This window comes from Tinamus guttatus, unplaced genomic scaffold (assembly GCF_059628265.1).
Source record: "Tinamus guttatus ecotype Peru unplaced genomic scaffold, ASM5962826v1 Tinamus_guttatus_pri_ptg000549l, whole genome shotgun sequence".
Classification (NCBI taxonomy): Eukaryota; Metazoa; Chordata; class Aves; order Tinamiformes; family Tinamidae; genus Tinamus; species Tinamus guttatus.
In genome coordinates, this window is record NW_028289083.1 from 747,572 (window position 1) to 767,280 (window position 19,709).

At 37.2% G+C, this 19,709-nt stretch overlaps 1 protein-coding gene across 1 annotated transcript in view; it reads right to left on the reverse strand.

Moving 5' to 3' along the window:
- Positions 1-5,862: 5,862 nt before the first annotated feature.
- RICTOR (RPTOR independent companion of MTOR complex 2) overlaps positions 5,863-19,709 on the reverse strand; it is a 76,065-nt gene continuing 62,218 nt past the window's right edge. The window contains exons 28-38 of the mRNA XM_088534386.1: positions 19,320-19,412; positions 18,488-18,594; positions 17,596-17,825; positions 15,880-16,909; positions 12,754-12,931; positions 11,485-11,569; positions 9,992-10,225; positions 8,901-9,053; positions 7,948-8,071; positions 6,802-6,940; positions 5,863-6,641 (exon numbers count right to left, since the gene is read on the reverse strand). Coding sequence (XP_088390512.1) covers positions 6,567-6,641; positions 6,802-6,940; positions 7,948-8,071; positions 8,901-9,053; positions 9,992-10,225; positions 11,485-11,569; positions 12,754-12,931; positions 15,880-16,909; positions 17,596-17,825; positions 18,488-18,594; positions 19,320-19,412 — 2,448 coding nt within the window. The 3' untranslated portion in view covers positions 5,863-6,566. The remainder of the gene's footprint in view (positions 6,642-6,801; positions 6,941-7,947; positions 8,072-8,900; positions 9,054-9,991; positions 10,226-11,484; positions 11,570-12,753; positions 12,932-15,879; positions 16,910-17,595; positions 17,826-18,487; positions 18,595-19,319; positions 19,413-19,709) is intronic.

Genomic DNA, 19,709 nt, shown 5'->3' on the forward strand with positions numbered 1-19,709 from the left:
ATGTTTGACATCAGCACGTGCCTTGGGCTGTGCCATCAGACAGGCAATGTCTGATGGGTGGTGCTGGTCTTGCCCCTAGAGAAGCAGTATGGAGGAGTCACCTGCATTTACTGTGGGCCATTACTTCAGGCATAGAAGCAATTGCCTTTTCTAAATACACTGCCCTACTTTTACTATCCCGTGCACTGATGTCCTGAGACCTCCCTACTTTGTCGTCGCTTGTGCAGTAACAGCACTGACTTGTGAGTGCAGTGAGGCAGAGCCACAACGTCCAAGCGGGGCAATGGAGTGCTAACAAGAGAGTACAATAGCACAGGCCCCTTTCTGGGGGCTGCTACTGCCACTTCTGGCGAAGGGGGCACCTGGCTCCTCTGCTCATCCCTGCTTGGGAGAGCGATCCTTTAAAATCCCAGGCCGAATGCTTCTGGATTTATTGAGCAAATAAACGCAGGGAATTAAGAGCAACTTGTTTTTTCGTCAGGGCAGCTGTTTGTGGAGGTGTTACCATGGCACTGTCTCTCCTCTTGTGTAACGTGAGCCTAATCACCATCGCTTCTTAAAAAACAACTAACTGCAGACAGAAATGAGTTGTTAGCATCATCTAGGTTTTATACTGTGGCTTTCTGGCTGCAGAAAAAAACCCAACAATTTACAGAGACTTTGGATAGTAAAAGCCATAACCAAGCAGAGAGAGAAGTGTTTTGGCCCCAAAAGGGGAAGCAAACAAATACAGACATTGTTGGATTTGTGCTTGGTGCCAGGGTTGCCTAGCAGGAAGCCTTTAAAAGTGGGCTCTTCTGCCATTACTGAAATCAAATTTCCGAGTTGCTGATTTTGGAAAGGCCTGTTCATTTAAGAAGGTTTGACAGGGAAGCTAGATCAAGAGTTATAGGCATGTTGCCAATGGATCTCGGCCTACCCCAGGACACACTTCAAGCCCCACCACAGTCCAACCGCAGGGCCAGGATGGGTGGCTGCCACAGAGGGCCATTTCCTGCTCCCAATCTCCAAGTCTCGGATCTCGCTGCCCGCAGCACAGCCCAGGGCACCACACGAGCACGAGGATCCTGCTGCCGGCGCCACCTGCGAGCCAGCGCCTCCTCCACGTCCAGGGCGACGCCGGACCTGCCGCGGCTCCCGGCTCCACCTCAGGGAGCCCCGCGCCGTCGGGAAAGGGGGAATCCCCAGGCAAAACATGGCGCCCGCACAGCGGCAGGAGGAGAAGGCAGCCGCTCTTCACCCACCAGCTCTTCTGCTCGCGGAGCGTGGTTGCTCAGACCACCTATGCTCAGAGAGCAACAGGCAGACGAGACCGGCCTCTGTGCGAGCCCCCGAGCGCAGTCAGGGCCTTGTAGCCACAGCTGCAGACCCAGCAAAGTGGAGGTGGTGGCGGGGGAGGAGTGTTGCCACGTAAAACTTTATTATTATTATTATTATTAAAAGTGTCGTGTATCAATTACAACTGAATGAGTTCAAAACTCAAACCTTGGTTTGGTTTTCAAAACGGAACTTTTGTGTTTATTTTTGTCATTTCTGTTTATAATTCAGCTTGCACATCTACTTTTGAAATGCCAATACTACACACGTGTAAACATCACATAATGGAAAGTGATTGATTTTCAGTATCAGTACACTATTTTTTTTTAAAATAAAAGTGGTGCACAAAATATTAGTCCCCTTCTATTTTTACAAAATATCTTATAAAGTATTAATGTAAAATATATTTTTGACAAAAAAAAAGTTTATCCAGAAAGCTTAACGTCATTCTAGTTCATTAGTAACTTACAAATATAAATAAAAATCCAACCCATTTCTAGTGCTGAGAGGTACATATGAGACCAGAACAACTATAAGAAGTTTTAAGTACGTTTTATTAACAATGCATCCCTTTGATAAGATTATGCTTCAGGAGGCTTTTAATGCCCATAGACATGAACTGTACACACTATACAAAAAAAAAAAAAAAAAAAATCAAGGTGGGCAATACCATTTTGGGACAAGCCTCTGTTTAAATTATACACAGCTCAATGCAATATTCTTACGGAAAATATATAAATACTTTTTCTTTCTATGTTACAGGTATACAATATAAATCAGATTTCAATGTTCGTTCAGTGACCTACAAACACTAGAACCTCCAAATATGTAGCAGCGTATTACTAAATAAAAAAAGACCACGTGGGACAGGGAGAATAAGTCTTGGTTTTCTTCGATCCCCTCCCTCCTCAGAATGATTAATTTACACAATCTCTTGTAATGCAGTATTAGGGATTCTGACAGCCAATCTTGGAACAACTTTTCAATTACACCTACCAAATGTCTGCCTTTCTACCCTAAGACATTGCATCTTGTGCTAAAACAACCTATTCAGTGGCAAAATGGCATGTTACACTTTTTGGCATAAATTACATTTCTCAAATTAAATAGTGTATTTTACAAAGCAATTCAAGCAAAATGTGCAATTTCTGCATGCTGTGGCATTGCTATCCATCTATTTTACAAAAATAGCCCAAAGAAAATCCACATTCTTTACTGAACATATGAGTCTGTTGCAAACAAAAATGTACAGGGAACCCAAATTAGGGGTTAAACAAACAAAACAAAAACACCCAAAGAGGTGAGGGCTTCTAGCAAGATATAAACATGGTTTCTAGCATGTTCCCAAAGGTCGTATATAGTCTTCAGAATTTACTCTCACCTAGTATGCCTTTAATAAGCACATGGTAATAAAGCTGAACAAAATAACAATAATAGGGAGGACCTATTTTCACCTGCCTTGCAGAGAAGCACCAGCATTGGGGTCCCTGCACAGCCCTGCCAGAACCTGGCAGAAATTCTTCCTTTAAGATCCTCATCATGGGCTGACATTCTCTTCCCAAAAGAACAGGAGCTTCCTGAAGTCCAAAGGCCAAATACCACGATCAAAACATTGACTATGACGAAGCACCAGCTGTTTCATCTCTCACCAGGCTTTAATTACTACCTCCATCCTGAAATATTTCTAGATTAGTCTGCTCTCCTTTATGCACCCATGGGTGCTACAGCTTTCTTAAGCTTCTCACTGCATATTACAATCGTCTCATTCAGGACAACTGCACATGCTCCAGAGCAGAAGGAATTCAGAAGATGAAAGGTACTGGCATTGATGCCTGGCAAGTACTTTAAAGTGTTTGTAGAAGGTTGCTCACCTCAGTGTGCCAAGCCACCGTGCACTAAGCTACTGAAAACTATGCTGTTTTTGGGGGAAAAAAAGGAAAATCAGCAATGGTATCTGTAGGTAGGTATTTCCAGTCACTTAAAAAGAGTCAAATAGGAAAGTGACTCTCTATTTCATGTATAACACACCAACGGGCTAACGCACACGGGCCCATCACGCTTCTCCAGCTCCAAGTGATGTCAATGAGAGTTTGCTGCATCTGACATCACTAAACTTCTGATGCTTGAAAAGTTCCATCTCTCCCAAAAAGGGCATTCAACCCATTCAGCTCTGTCCTCTTCTACCCTTGGTGAAGAGAAACAGGCTTGCAGGGAAATAATTCAGTGTCCAGTGTTTAGATTTCTGCCCAAAGCTGCCTTTGGTGGAGGCAATCCCTTTCCATTGACTATAAAAAAGGATATCAAAGAAATTACCCAGCTAATTTAGTAGACTATGTCCCGCTGGTTTCATAACCAGTATCTCTTTTCTCACAAGGGGTTTAACCTCAGACTTGTCTGAACATTTTCTGTGCTAGCAGGTTTAATCATTCAGTCTTTGCCACAGCGAACAAACTACACTTGCATATGGTAGAACTGAGCACCATATGCTTTACATCATTTATTCAACAGTATCACAAATTGTTAGGACTGGAAAAATGGATGGTCTACAAGCTTGCTACTCTTTCCAGGAAAAGTGGGAGGATTTTCTATTAATATATGCACACTTTATATAACTGTTTTCTTCTAAAATTTCATCATGAAGCAAAATAAAACCCTCAAATAACATTGAAAGGGATATTTTAAAAAAGAAATTGATAAAACTAGAAATTCACAGTTTATAACTAGGCCAATATCAAATTCCTTCCTTTACAATATCCCTTCATTTGTCAATTAAAGCCAAACATTAATGAGCTTAATGTAAATTAATTCTAGAAATGTCATATGTTATGTACAGCATGAACTTTATGTCCATTATGCATATTTGTTGAAATCTACTGACACTCATAGAAATCACTTTTAGAAAGAAAATCATGCTTTACAACTGAATTTGCAGCAATTATTTGTCAAGTTTTGTTGTCATGGATCCCCACAGAACTGAGTATTTCAGAATGTATATGCATTTCAGGATGGAGAAACCTTTTAAAGTACACTGACATCTCCTTTGCTTACCTTTCTAATAATCACAGGCCTTCCTTCCTATTGCCTTTTCTACATTAAGTGCTATGGATTAACTGTTAACAATTAACACGGGTGCTGTTTTTATTTTCTTTATTTTTTAGTACTAATGATAATACTTGCTTATTTTGCTTTAACTGCAGAAAAATAACATGGAGTTGTTTGATGTAGCCCCTTCTAGTTATTAAAACAAATCTCATACTCTATCCTAACTGAGGTAGTGTTTGAAACTACTGTATAAGATCTGCCAGTCCCATTCTTGGGAACACTACATAATTTCCTTTGGAGTTTACACCACTATTTGGTCTACTATGACTGACATTTTGGTTTTACAGAAGCATTTACTTCATATGACCAGAGAAGTCCAATAGTCATTGGTGGGTTTGTTTTCAAAGCATTTAAAATACATTTCAGCACATAAATGTATTACTTGTGTCACTGACCATAGAAGAGTTGAATTGGTTTCTCTTTGCTCTTTCTTTCAGTGGGAACTCATGAAAAGATGACCTAGGAAACTAGACTGTGAGCAGCAACTTAGAGTACTGCTTTACCAGAACCCGGCAGTATGCAGTGCATGTGAGAACTCAGTGATCTCTGCTAAGCAGTGCTTATGTGGCAAGATGAAATCTCCACTAAGAGCAAATAAACCCTATATTTCAGTACAAATCACGTTATATTTTTACTGGTTCACAGGCCTACTTATTGAAGTCTCCAGTAGCATAGCTAGTAAGATCAAGTTTATGAGTATTAGGATCAATTTCACTTATCTTTATCTAAGTATTATTCTGACAGTTATTAAAAATATGGTAAGAGTGAATGAATAAAAATACATTCTACCTAGTACAGTACAGTCCAGCTGAATTATTCACCTATATCAAAATCAAAAGGTAACCCTTTCTATTGCAGGCATTCTAACAAAGGTGGCCATGCTACTTATATATATATTTGCATATATTTATACTACCTTTTTATAGAGGCTTCTGAATCTTTAGATGCATGACAAGTGGTAAGGATAATTATTTCTTTAAACTTGCACTCGTTAATTTAACAACCTCTCTAGTGACATGATAATGGCAACTGTCTTCCCCTAACAGTCACTGCGCAACACGTCTCAATACCAATGTAAATTTGTAAGTACTGCTGCTTCAAAATTTGGTTCTTAAGGCTTTTCACTACAATTTTAGTACTACCTGATGCTTGATCACTTGCACATTGAAATTCAAGCAAACCTTAGTTTTTACAGAAGGTTGTTTCCATGGAGCATGGAAATTGCTTGTTTACTATGTCTTCTCACAGAGCAGCAATGATTAAATGTTTTCAAGTTTACTTGATACAATATTCATTTATCTGATAAAAATCATGCTTGTCAAAAGTTTTCAGTTAAGGATATGACCAACATTCATACCATATGAGCATGAGTCAAAAAACTTCAAACACGTGCATATCAATCAGGGAAAACAATTTTGACTTCAGCGTCTCAAGTTTAAATGATTTGTTTTTGAATCAAACTGTAGTGAAAATCCTTAACTGGTTCAGATAAAATACATATTTGTAAAGGCAATGAAACTGGAGATACTGCTAATAAAATGATTTACAACTATAGCAATATTAAAATAACTTAAAGAATGCCTTAGATTCACAAAGGCTTTTCTTGCTGTCTGAAGCTACAAATCCCCCAAATAGTGTTACAAACAGTATGAAAACGAACAGAGAAGGGCGAACATTAAACCCCTGGTGTCCACGCTTACAGCACGGCTGCCCACTGCTGCCAATGGAATGCACCCTCAGATAGTCCGATTCCCGGTATCCAGGGGTTAAAAAGCAAGGCATCGTTCTGCTTCTCTCGAACAGATTCGAAAGTCAGTCATAAAAGATGTCTCTGCACGTTGTCCTGTTTTTTATGTATGTTAAAAAATGAAATGAAAATTTGTAGAGGTGTTCAGTGCTCGGCCCCTCCATACACTGGTAATTACTATTATTAAAACTATGGTAATGTTTAATAACTCCCCAAAGGGCTCAAAAGACTGGGGCAGTAATTGGTTGAGGAAAAGAAAGGTTTTCAGTTCACTCTTCTGGTACCAGTAGCTTCTGGAACAGTCTAGAAGATGATGCTCCAAAGTAGTACATCCAGTCAATTGGAGGTTGTTTGAGGATTTCAGTTAAGTCCATATATGATACACTGCCTGAGACAGAGGTCAGGATTCAGCTGATGCATCAATTACTGGTTGTTTTGTTGATGTTGCTAGAACAGCCTCTGCTTCTTCGTGCATCTAAAAGAAAAGTATGGATTTCCATTTTTTTTTTTTTTCAGCGCTGCCTTTAGATATTTCTCTAGAAAGACATAAAATGGCTTCCTGCATGACATGCCAGGATGACATCTATTTAGAACATGAACCCTGCACCCAGTGGGCACACTTTGGTGCAACTTACTTGTAAAAACTGTACATCTTGAAATAGCTCCTGAATGAACCTTCGAGACGGTAGTCGAAATGTACAGTGTGCTAACAAGTAGGACACCTCGGAGTAAAGGCATATGTCATCAAATGCTTGGGGATACTTCTCCTTTATTCTGATCAACAGGAAACAAAAAGGTTTTAAAATCCCACACAGACAGATATATATCTTCAATTTTCAATGAAATTTTTGTACATTATTTTGTACTAAATTGCAGGAAATCTGTATTCACAAGACAAAACAAACTACCCACTTTGAAAGTTGCATATTGTATCTGAGAATACCGGCTTAAAATAATAGGTGTAAGAAGCAGAGGGAGTATCAAAAAAGTGGCAGCCAAGCATAGCATCAATATATAAGTAACAATGGCAAAGATAACTTCATACTTGTCAGCATTTTTAAACCAAGGATTCCTACATTTTAACAGTCACTTATCAGTTTCCAACAAGACCAGTCCAGAAGAACTTTTATCATCATATTTTATCCCTTGATTTGTATTTCTATATTTGTAACATGAGCTATTCTAAAATTCTATATTCTATAAATTAATTCTAACAGTTGTACTCCCGCTTAAATCAGAATGGTGTTCCTTAAGAAGCTACTTTGAGATTATTTTGTTTATCTGATACACTTTATCTGGCACAAACAGAAGAACTAACCGATTATTGCTTCTTTTGTAAAAATACATCACATATTAGAGAATTCTAATGATATGCGTGTACATGCAAAGCTATATTCACAGAGATATCCAAAGAAGCATCAGTATGATTAAGTTATGTTTTCAAAAAGAAAGGGAAAGAATAAGATATTAAAGACAAAGCAGGAATATTTAAAAGAAAATTCTTAAGATACTCTTTATCATAAGAAACTGCCTCTACTTGTTAATGCAAATATAGAACAGATGCCCCTAAGTGCACTTACATCTGCTGCAAAGTTTACTGCTGCACTAAAGTTAATAGTTGGCTTGTATGTTGTGCTCAACTACTCCAGTAACATACTATAAAATCTGCTTCACAATTTTTAAGAGTTGTTGGAAATAATGAAAGCCTCTATAAGATCATAAGGGAATGCAAACAACTGAATGGTGCTAAAATCGTAATTAAAAAAAATAATCTAACTTACGTCAGGAGTCCAGTTTCATGGCCCTTCGTTCCTACGGAACTGCTCAAGTTGATCACTAAACGTAAGACTTCTTTCCGCAGCAGTATCCTACACACTGGCGTATCATCTGGAATTGATTTTACTCCTTGAAAAACAAATTGAACAGTATGAGATTTAACCAGAATAGTCTTTGCACTACACTTACGTCAGATGAATGAGATTCAGGGCTTTAAATAAATCCATTTATACATGTACGTACGTGTGCATATATGTACGTATGATATATTCTTTCTTAAAATACCAGCAAATGTTCCCATCAAAAGTTAAAAATATATATATTTTAGTGAATTTTAACAGGTCATATTTTTAAAAGTTAGTGGTTATTAGGAAAGTTATATTAGTGGTACCAGAAAATATTTGGAAAAAAATGAAGTCACTGTAATATTGCATAACAGTGCTAAATGATACTATGAAATAATTTTTTTATAAGATACTGCTAAAATCAACAACGAGCTCCTTTATGAGAAATTATGATAGGTTCATCAGGTGTTGAACATAGGTTCAAACAGAAGAAATTGTCTTCTCTTTACAGAAATGCAAATTTCTTTTTATACTTTAAAGGCCGTTCATAAAAGACAAATTCAGCAACGTATTTTTTTTAACCTACCAATACTAGAAATAAAAGATAATTTTACTGTGATATATGATACAGGGTTCCCTAGGTTACATACAAAAATGTCATATAGCCTAGGGATTAGAGTATGAAAGTACATTCTCCCATCTGCACTTAAACACAGGCTTTCACTGATAATGATTAGGGCACCAATGGGTTTTATCGGTTTGCTCACAAGTAATGCACGTTAGTTTGTTGCAGGAAGCATAAATTTAATATTGTTTTTCCACAATATCTAAGAAAATACTTTCAGATATTCACAATTATGACTATGATAATCATTTTCATAAAGTAAACTTACCTAGGACAAGCTCTGTACTCTTGGTGCTGCTAGCTGAACCATGGGATACTGCATCGCTACAGCCTGAAATTCCAGAAAATTTGGAGGAATGCACATCCAAGTGATTGTGTATGGCCTGCCCACACCAGTCAGTATATGGAATGTCTGAAAAATCTGACAGAAACAAATGTTGCATCTTTGCTACTCATGCTTTTCCTCATTTCAAATGCCTATCCTACCTCTTATCATAGTTATGTCTGCAAGACACTGATACACTAAGCGTGGTAACTGCTGGCACACTGTTTTTTATGCAAACCAGAAGGAAAAAGAGGAGAGAAAAGAGAAGACGCCCATGTTTCCTATCAAGATATTAAAAAAAAAAAAAAAAAGAAAAAGAAAGAAAAAAAATCAAGTACAAAGTAAATTTCCCTTCCCACAGAAAAGCAGATGCAGCTCCCATTTGGGTGATGAGCTGCTTCAAACAAAAGGTAGAAGAGCCTAAATGAACAAGAATTATGAAAGGCGCCAGGCTGCCAGAAAACTGAGTCCTGCCCTCATTTAACAGATGTGAGAGTGACAGTGTGTTACTAACTGAATGTATATCCCTGTAGTAAAATAGTGAGGATTCCTACTAGGCACAAATCAGGATTTCCATTATTTTTATTATGGTCATTGTAAAAAGGATGTAACTGCAAGCTCTGCAGAGCAGGCTCCAAGGAAAATGACCAAACTATCTTTTATCATTCTATTTCAATCTCCGAATCTGAAGAAATATAGAAGACCAAATCCAGAAGTTACTGCACAACTTCAACAGACTTTTCAAGGAGCTTTATTTCCTTCTTGTTTTAAGGTCTTGAAGTGACTTTTCCTTGGGCAGAAAGTTGGCCTCAAATTTTAGGGCATTGATTTATAAGAATTAATTAAGGTTTAAAATTTCACATTTTATACTTTAAAAATATTAAGAATAATAGTGAAAATAGAATATTAGTGAAAGTTAATTTCAAGGCAGTATAGTCAGTAAGAAGAAACTACAGATTAATCATCTTTAAAGATGAACATAATTCAAAATTTTTCTTCACTTGTGTCACACTTGCCCACAAGAGAACACTAACCTGCACGACTATATGAAGAGTTCACTTTGTTGTTAGGCTGATAACCCAAGATTTGAATGCAGACACAATAAAGACAGTTCTCATCTGTGTGCTCCTGCAGTCCAGTATCCTCTGTATTTTCTAGAAACTGAGAGGCATCTGAACGGCTTGTATTCATTATTTCTGTGAGACTGATCTGCTGTCGAAGCATCTGGAAAGGACTTTTGACAACATCACTGGTACCTGATGGAAGACCTGCAGATAAGCGATTAAATATCAGAAAAAAACAAAACTACACAACCATCAGCTAGTATAATATTAGTTGAATTAAAATTTCTCTTTTAATGACTGAGCCAAAAAAAGTCTAGATAAATTTTTTTGGAATCGTTAAGCTCCATTTTGTCAGCATTACGGAGGTAAACACAGCATTTTAGTCCTAAATGATGAACGTTTGCAATGTATACAATTAAACCTATAAGCACTCATAATATGTGGTAAAAATCTGACATTATTTCAACATTAGTAATAATCACGTAATATTATGCTATGAATTTTCACACTATCCAGCAAGATTATATATTCCAGATGTATATAAACGAGATGTGCACAAATGAAAACAAAAACACAAAATAAAACAAGAATATAGTGTTGGCACTTCACTGACATGCTCTTTCCTAAGAAAGAACAAACACAATTCTGAATACAAGTTACCCTACACCAAAAATTACACACTATAGAAACACACCTTCAGGAAACTAACATTTATGTATTACATTAACAAATAACAACAACAAATCACTATGATGTGTCTATTTGGATGTTCCGTATGTTTGTGATAATGTTCCAGATGATTGACAAGCATGACAGCAACTATCCTGTACTACCCTAGAATCAGAATCAAGGCTTCTTTTTCAGCTGCCCTACTACAAACATACATATTGATGTCCTACATGCTTCTGACTACTCTGGAATAAAAAGGAAGTGCACTCCAGAACAAGCCAGGCATTACACAACACTTGCAATTCTCTTGTACCATGTTCCATCACTTCTGCTGATCTCAGCTGGCACAGAAACATCACAGAAAGACAAAATTTACTTTCTGAAATATACCTGACGTTTTTATTGGTACCTCTAAATCCATATGTAATCAAAGGGGAGTCAAAATGTAATAGTTGAGTATGTATTCAGCATTCTACTTTAATCTTAGTTTAAAATATGCTACTTTAATCCACTCTAATTTCCAGTGTTTGCTTAACAACAGCTTATATTATAATAAAAGATATGCAGACTTTCTTTCTTAGTTTATTAGAGGTGGACTGTGTTTATGTTGCTTTCAAGCAACATCCCACTGTCTTGAACTACACTGAACAAGGAGTTAATGGTCTGAAAGCCAGAACACACCAGCAAAAAATAGCATTCTTTAAAATAAAAAAACCCTATATATTACCCCAAGTCCCTAAATAACAAACATTTAAGTAAATATGGAAAGGTACAGAAAAGGAAAAAAAAAATACCTCCCGCATCAGGTGCAAAGACTCGAGCTCCACGGTCATCAAATGGAGGTGTGGTCTTTTTCTGGAAATACGGAGTTTCCTTTACCTGGAATGTTCAAATAAAAATTAAAATAAGCACAGATGATAATTGTATAGAAAGGAAAATCACTTTAATCAAGACAACTGCAGGAAGAGAGCTGTAATTAGAAGTGGAAGTCAGGGATGGATGGATTCCTAAATGCCAAAAAAAGCCAATCAGAACAAAGTACTTTTGTAAACAAGCACTTTCAAAGCAAGACTTATAAATACTCAGTAAATGGCAGTGGTGACAGGCTGTAAGGAAATTAGTGATCCAGAAATTCCTCTTCATGATCTGTCCCTGATCACTCCAGAACACTGGAGATGTCTCAGGACAGCAGATCAAAAACAAACAAGAGTCATCCCAGGAAAAAAAAAAGGGGGGGTTGAGGAAGAAAACTGAGGAAACAGAAACAGGCCATGAAGACTGTGGAAGTGCAGCAAAAAAAGAGTAGCAATTGCATATAGGAGGAATAAAAGCAAGAATGACGGAAGATCTTGCCTTTGCTCTAGTTTGAGCAATTTTTGAGATAAGAAAGGAATTTAGGATTGAAAAACAAAGACTAAGTAAATCAAAGAGAGTAAAGACACTGATTTACTTTTGATATAGACAATGTCCTGTTTGTGATGGTTCATCCTTGTGACATGTCAGTGTCTACTTACTAAGTAGAGAGAGGAAGAGAATCGATAAGACACTGAGATAACCTACTTTAACTTATATGCATCTCTGATATTAAATAATGTAATGCAGAGTATAGTAAAATTATGTGCCTATTGTAGTATTATATCAAGAGAACACAGTAGCAGGATGAGTTTACTGTGGGATTATATATATTGTATGGTTGACTAGTGAACATATATACTTGTTGGCTAAACAGATATTTAGAAAAGTCCACAAACTATGCCAATTTTAGCATAAGAACTGTCAACAGGAACTCTATGACAGTATATTTATTTCACTAACATTTAAAACTTCTCTAACCTGTTCTATTCCATTATTTGCCTAACAACACATATGGAGATGCCAACACAAAACAGAGTGCAGCTTTTCTGTAAACAGGGCTAGAGAAGTTCCTCCTGTTCTCCCAAATGCATTTAAATATCGCAACATATATTTCTTCTTTTTGCAATCTTACCTACTTGGAAAAAAATGCCACAGTTGGTCACTACTCAGAATGAAAGTTCAAATGCATTAAATTATTATATAAATACCTGAAATATTTCATTGATATCCACGGGGAGCGCAAGGCCAATGTAATCATCAGAGCTACCATATGTAGCATTAGAAACCATGGAGCGAACAGAAGAGGAACGCTGAAGTGTGTTTTGGTTAATAGGACTTAATAAGTCTTCTTTATCTAACGAAGCATAACTTAAAGCTTTCATGAACCTGCAACATGAAGAGAGGAAATCACAATCTTTGTCAATCATTCATTTTGGCATATTACAAATAAGAAGGACTGCTGACAAAGACTATCCTCATCCTCCCATTGTAAAACCCAGACTCTTTACTCTGTCAAAACTTGCTTCTCTGTCAAATTATAGCTATTTAGGCTCATTTCTTTCATTCTGTGCATTGTACTGCCTCATGCCATATTGCACGGTTTGGCAGTTCCTCAGTGAAAAATATCTTATGATCTTTTCTTTGAAAGTCCTGGGATGGGACTTTGATGAATAGTAGGATGGAACTTTTGCTTAAGGGGTAGCCTTCCCTGTAAAGAAAAAGAAAAAGATTTCACCAACTTACCAGTCTTTGAAAATTTACAAACCATGCACACCCCCCCACAATCAGGAAAGATTTAGACTTTTAAACTGCAACTGCCTTATTTTGAAATGTATTTTTTTTTCAGAATCGTTCAGCATTTTGCAACTGCAAAGTTTGGGTTTGCTGAGTATCAGAGATGGGAACAAGGAGCTTTTTATCCTGCACTCTAAAGCAGCCATGCAGGAACTTGAGCCTGCCCAGGCTGAGCAGAGCTGACTGGGACAAGCAGCCTGGAGGACTAGAGAGAAATTGATGGGGAAAATGAGACTGTCGAGAGAAGGAGCTACAGAACTTGGACACTGAAGTCCTCAGTGTTGACCACAGCCCTAATGACAGGAATGGGACCAACAGGGGCGCACGCAGGGCAGGGAGGAAGTAATGATAAAATCCAGGTAAGCTGAAAGTTAATGAATTAAAATTGAAACCAAGTTTGAGGGAAATGGGAAACTTCCTTGGCCACCTCTCATTTTCATTCTCAAAAATGAGAACCTGTGCATGTTAGGCTTCATGAATGGATGAGCTGTGGTGGATTAAAGCTTCGTACTCTGAGATGACCATGTGAAGAGTCAGTGTAACACAGGACAGATTTTTTCTTCCTTTTCATCATCATTATTCTTCAGGTTTGTTGAAAAATGAAAAAAAAAATCCACATATCTAGAAAACCACACTATGGGATATGTTGAAAGGACATTAACATTGAAAAGATAAAACAAAAAGTGCTAAAATACTAACTACACATCCTCAGCATAGTATTATCAAGCATTTAACTGCAAAGTCATACACTATTTTTACATCTGGCTTATGACCTTAGCACACATAGTACAGGACTACCCTGCACCGAAAGGGACTGCAAGACATGGCTAAGCAGTTGCCCACGGGAACATTGCTTTGCTTATGGTACAAGTGGAAAGCTCATAACAAAACAAAACACTAACATAATTACTGGAAGAATAATGTTTAAGAAAAACTAATTTGCAGAGTTGATTTCATCTCCCCAAAAGCCACAAATTCAATATATTACTGTCAAATATATATATATAAGACAAAGATTAATTTATTAAATAAAAGATTTTACCAGGGGTCACTACTTTTCCCAATTTTTAGTTTGAGTTGCAAGCCAGCTGAATGATCCTAATTTATCACATCCTACTGTATGTGATGCATATCCCTCGTTTTCTATTATATTCTTTGCATATGGAAATGAAACTGATCTTTCAATATAGAAATGAACTATACCTATCCATTGCTTGTAAAATACTGGAGAATTAAAAATAAGGCTTACCCTGTGGAGACACACTAGTATTGACTGTAGTGCTTACATACTACAAAAGGAGACATATTCATTAGATGAGTTGTATTTAGTCTGCCCTTTATGTATTTATTTATTTTTAGAGAAAAGGTCTTGGTTTCAATATCCTTAAAGTCTAATAGTACTATTCCAAATTTTACAGACTACCAAGTAGAGATGCGGGCCATAAAATGCATAAACATAGATCTGCTATATAATTATTTCTCTCAGATCACACTGTTCAGCAGGCTGGGCACTGTGCATACAGAAATAGTATGATTCCTGTTTTATACCTTGAGACTTTGAAAACTGGGACACGGGGACTTTGAAACTGTCCACATGACCAGTTACACTTCATATTATCAGCTCACATGCAACCTAACTCAGCACCCAACACTGCTGTGACTGCCTTCCCAGGAGGAGGCAGACACTTTTTCCTGATATGGACTAGAAGCACTAACATGGTCAGAAACCACATCTTTATATAGGCTGTTTTATGTATAGAACAGGTATATAGGTTATATAGATTTCTGTATAGGTTAAGTTGTTTTAACCTTCTCAAATCACAGCTTAAAACATCACTGGAGCTGCAAGTACCCCAATCATTTCAGTTCAGCGTTAAGCAGGTCAGCTCAAACCCTTGCATCAAACCACTGATAAGCGAGATCATGAACAGCTAAGCCCTGGGAATACCCTTAGTATTACGTTGCAAATCCACTGCACTAAGGCTGTTTTGCACATCAAGAACACGATCCCAAAGGATGGTACAACTCAATGACAGGCACAGCTTCATCTCTACGGCCATTTACGCCAAACCCATGCGCTAGCCTGGGACAAAGTAAGGAATGGTGCTTCCACTTTCCATCACCCAGGCGAGCGCAGTTTACCTGCTGAATCGTCCTTAATTAAATCAAGACACTCAGCCTGTTTCTAACTTAGCTAAACAAAATAAAAGATTGAAAAAAAAAAACACTATCTTTCATAACAGCTATTCAAAATGATATGAGAATGACAAGAAAATAAGTCATTTTATAACAAAAGGAAAGAAAATTAGGACTAAATCCAGGTGTTTGGTTTTAGTACAGCAAGGAGGTGACTAACATACTTGTAACTTCTGCCCTTTCTCCCATGTGAGAAGTTCAGTCTTCTCACTGTCCTCTTAGTCTCCTAATATCTGCACTGCCTTCAGTGAAGTTAGCAGTCACCAGGCAGTGGCTGTCACTTTTAGCTGAAATTCGAAAAAATTCTTAGCAAAATGAGAACAAATTGGAGAATAATCTCTTACCGGCTTGGGGTTAGCCGAGAGTCCAGGCTGCCAGACTTCATGGTGATAGTGTCAGTAAACAGCACGTCCTTGGCTGGAGATGCTAGAGCTTCTGAATGGGACAGTGAGGGATGCATCCTCTGCTGTTGTAAGCGTTTTAGTGTAGCGTAGCCAAACGCATCTCGAGAACTTGTATAGCTAAAATTATAGTCAGCAAGAATTTTTATTGTAGCAAGAGAAGGAGCTTTAAGAGACTGGGCTCTTCGAGGAAGTGTATGAGAAGACCCTGGGGGTACCAGGGATACAGAATTTGATTTTGAGAGAGGCAGGTGGTTAGACTGTGGTGTTGAACAGTGACTCGGTTTAACTGTTTTTGTGCTAACCACAGTACTCAAACTCCCACAGTCAGTGTCTACGTTTGTAGTGTCCACACCTACAGTCTCCCTAGAAGGGCTAGAGCTCATTGAGCTTATGCCACTTGTTGTGGTATCTGTATTAAAACTTAAGCTCCGGCTCTTGAAATGTGTTTGTGTAGAACCATCTCCTATTAGCCTTTCTCTGCTTGTGTTATCCCGGTGATTTTCGTTTCCAAGACCTTTTGGCAGCTTCAAGTCATTTTCTCCAATACTCGGGGTACTATCAGTGTCTTCTGTGTGTTTACTTCCAACAAAAGAAGTTTCTAATCGTAAAGTCTGGATTTTAGGAACTCTGAAAGCAGGGTTGAACTCCTCCCCAGGAGTAAAGTCGAGGCTACTGGAAGGTTCTGTTACAGTACGATTTCGCCTCAGGCCTGATTTACTGTCAGATGATGCCAGTTTTCCACCTTTTGGGTCACTGCTGCTTCTGTGCTTTTTATTAGGTAGAGTAAGCGAGTTTAAAATGCGATTTTTCACAAATCTGCTAGAAGAAAAAAATGGAAAGGGACTACGATCCTTGTCCTTTGAAGGTCCAGGTCTGTCATAAAATATTTGTTCTGCATCTTCAGTAATATCTAGGAAGAATGTACTAGTGGAAGTACTGCCAAAACGGTCATCCTCCATAATAAACATACCTGAAATTATATACAAAATCCTTGTTACTGAAATCAAACATTTCTTCAAAAGGTATGAACTAAGTTGCAGCAGGCTAAGTTATTCTAAGAAGTCAAAATTACAGAATATGAATTCTGTTGCATTTTTCAAGCCAACATTTTTCCTGCAGACTCAGTAAATTAAATGTGTTTAGGAATACTTGAGCTAAAGATTCCATTGTTTCAAAAACGAAGGCACAGTGGCTTATTGCAGTGCAGATGTCCATCAGCTGAGATAAAAACTAGTAATGCACTCCTTTAATGATACCTAAGTATTTATGAATATAAATTTCAAATGTCAATTGCAATATTAAAATACACTAAATACAAAAAAAAGTATTAAGAATACAAATATACTAATATGGTATACATATAATGTTGTTTAGATTTGAGTACATAGAAGCAAATGTATCTTTATACTCAGGTATGGAGTTTTCGGTGGGGTATTACAGCAAGCTGCCCTGTGTTGACCTCAGAACTAGTCATTCAGCCTAACACTAAAAGCTCTGACCCTCGAAGTCAAATGCAAATTGTTCTGCTCTCTTTCATCACATCCTTCTTTCCTGCATTAGCGCCTCTAGACCATTTGCTTTAACCTCACCTTCCAAAATGTTGGTAAGAACATAAAAACACTTTTTTTTTTTTTTTTTTTTTTTTTTTACACTTACTTGAAGGTGCAGATTCACTTTCACTATTATGCCTGGAACTAGTGGACTCAGAGTTCAAGCTGAGAGTGCTGGGTATAGAGGAAAGTTCATTGCAGAGCTGCTCCATGTCATCAGGGACCACTGGCCAAGGCTGTCTACGACTGTGCCTCACTGCATCCCAGTTATGATGTTTCAAAATGTCACATCCTTGTTTGGTTTTGGCAATTAAACCAAGCACGTAGACACAGGTGCTGTATTCAGTGTACATAGAGAAAAAGAGAGCAGCAATATAGCATCCATTTTAACTAAAATTATTTGTGCTAAAAGGAATAGTTTCAAAACAATTCAGTAGAAACTTCACAAAGTTGCCAAGCAGCTTTTTGTATGTAGCTGATCTTATTTTTTTTATTGGAAATCAATGGAAGCTTAAATAATACACTAAAATATCTGCAAACATATTGTTTAAAAATAAACCCTAAGTATTACAAAACCCAGATATCTATAATTGAAATATGCATTATTTTAAAGGACAAACAGAAAAGTGGGAGCAGTATTAGGGAAAAGAATATCTACTTATGCTTTCCCTAAAAGATTTGAAAATAATAGTGAATAACAATGGCAGAATAATAAATTGTTTGCAAGAGAGATACAGGTAGTATATACTTAGATTGCTTGAGAGATAAAAAGGAAAGCTGTATTTTTTTTTATAGCTTCCTTGCCCTACTGGCTGTATTTTTAACCTTCTTACACAATTCTGAAATTCTCTCCAAGTTTGTTTTTGATGACCTTCAGTAACTAATAAACCAATGACTTCAAAATAAGTGGTAAGATATTCATATATCTTAAAGAAAGTCTATTTGAAAACCTACTGGAATACTTTCTGTAAGTTTTGTTTAAAACCAAATACACTTACCCTCTAACTGAGAGAACCTCACAATGCTGGGCAAGTGCCATTATATCAGGGATTACGTTCTCCTCTTGAAGCAAGTTAAGACCCCAGTTTGATGATCCAATGTTGCCCTGCAACAAAATAGTTTGTGTAATATGTTTAAATCTGCATCACTGCTGAACAAAAAGCCTTTCATTTTCACACATTCAATCTACATCCTCTCAAAGCTATTAGAAATTTGAAATGTATCCTTCTATTATTTCCTAGTTATTCAAATCCAATAAAGGACTCAGGACACTACGTATAATACCTAGAACTAGTTATTGTTAACTACTACATAGCCCTCAGCTTATCAGTCACGCTGAAGCCTGCAGTAAGTCTCTTTTTGCAAAGGCATTTCATTACATGCTTACAATGACTTCCACTAACAACCAGCTTGACCAAATGTTTCAAAATAAACTGTGGAAGACAGGAAAGAGGACAGACAAACATTTGACGTGTCAAAACAACTTTACAAGTACAGCTTTGACTGGTACAGACACTAGGTTTCCCCTGTTACACAACTACCACAGTTCTCATGATATTCACATGCATCAACAGGGTGGCAAGCTTTTAGAAGCACCACAGTGACTATATAAAAAATATATATATACAAAAAAGAGGGAACAAAACTGGTACAAATTAATAGAATTTCATGTGAAAGTCCACCTAGGATACAGAGACAACTTGGAAAATGATATCCTCTTATGACAAAATCCCTAAATAACTGTTCTAAGAAATTTTTAGTTATTCCAGTATCAGAAAGTCACAACAGAAGTGAAACAGCTGCAAGTTTGTAAATCTGACTATTACTCACCAAAGCCCAAAGAGCTGCTTTGAGCTGCTTAATTCCTTCCCACTTATCTAGCATTGGGGAACGAACAGTGTAACTGAGATCTGGAACAATACTCTAAAGGAGAAAAACAAAAAAAGCCCTTATTTCATAATGAAAAGCAGACTCCAATGAAGCATGTTCACCTGCAGTTTTACTAAGTATAAAGCACGCTTTTAAAGTATGAACCCTATAACAAAGAGTGATAGTTCTAGCATAATGAGGATAAATCATCAGCAATTGAAATTATGTTGAAAACCTTAACTACTGACTACATCAGGTTTAATTCATATTAAAAAGGAAAAAATGATTCATCAAATTAATACAATAAGAGTGCTCTCTTGAAATTCTCAAGTATATACAATTCAATATATC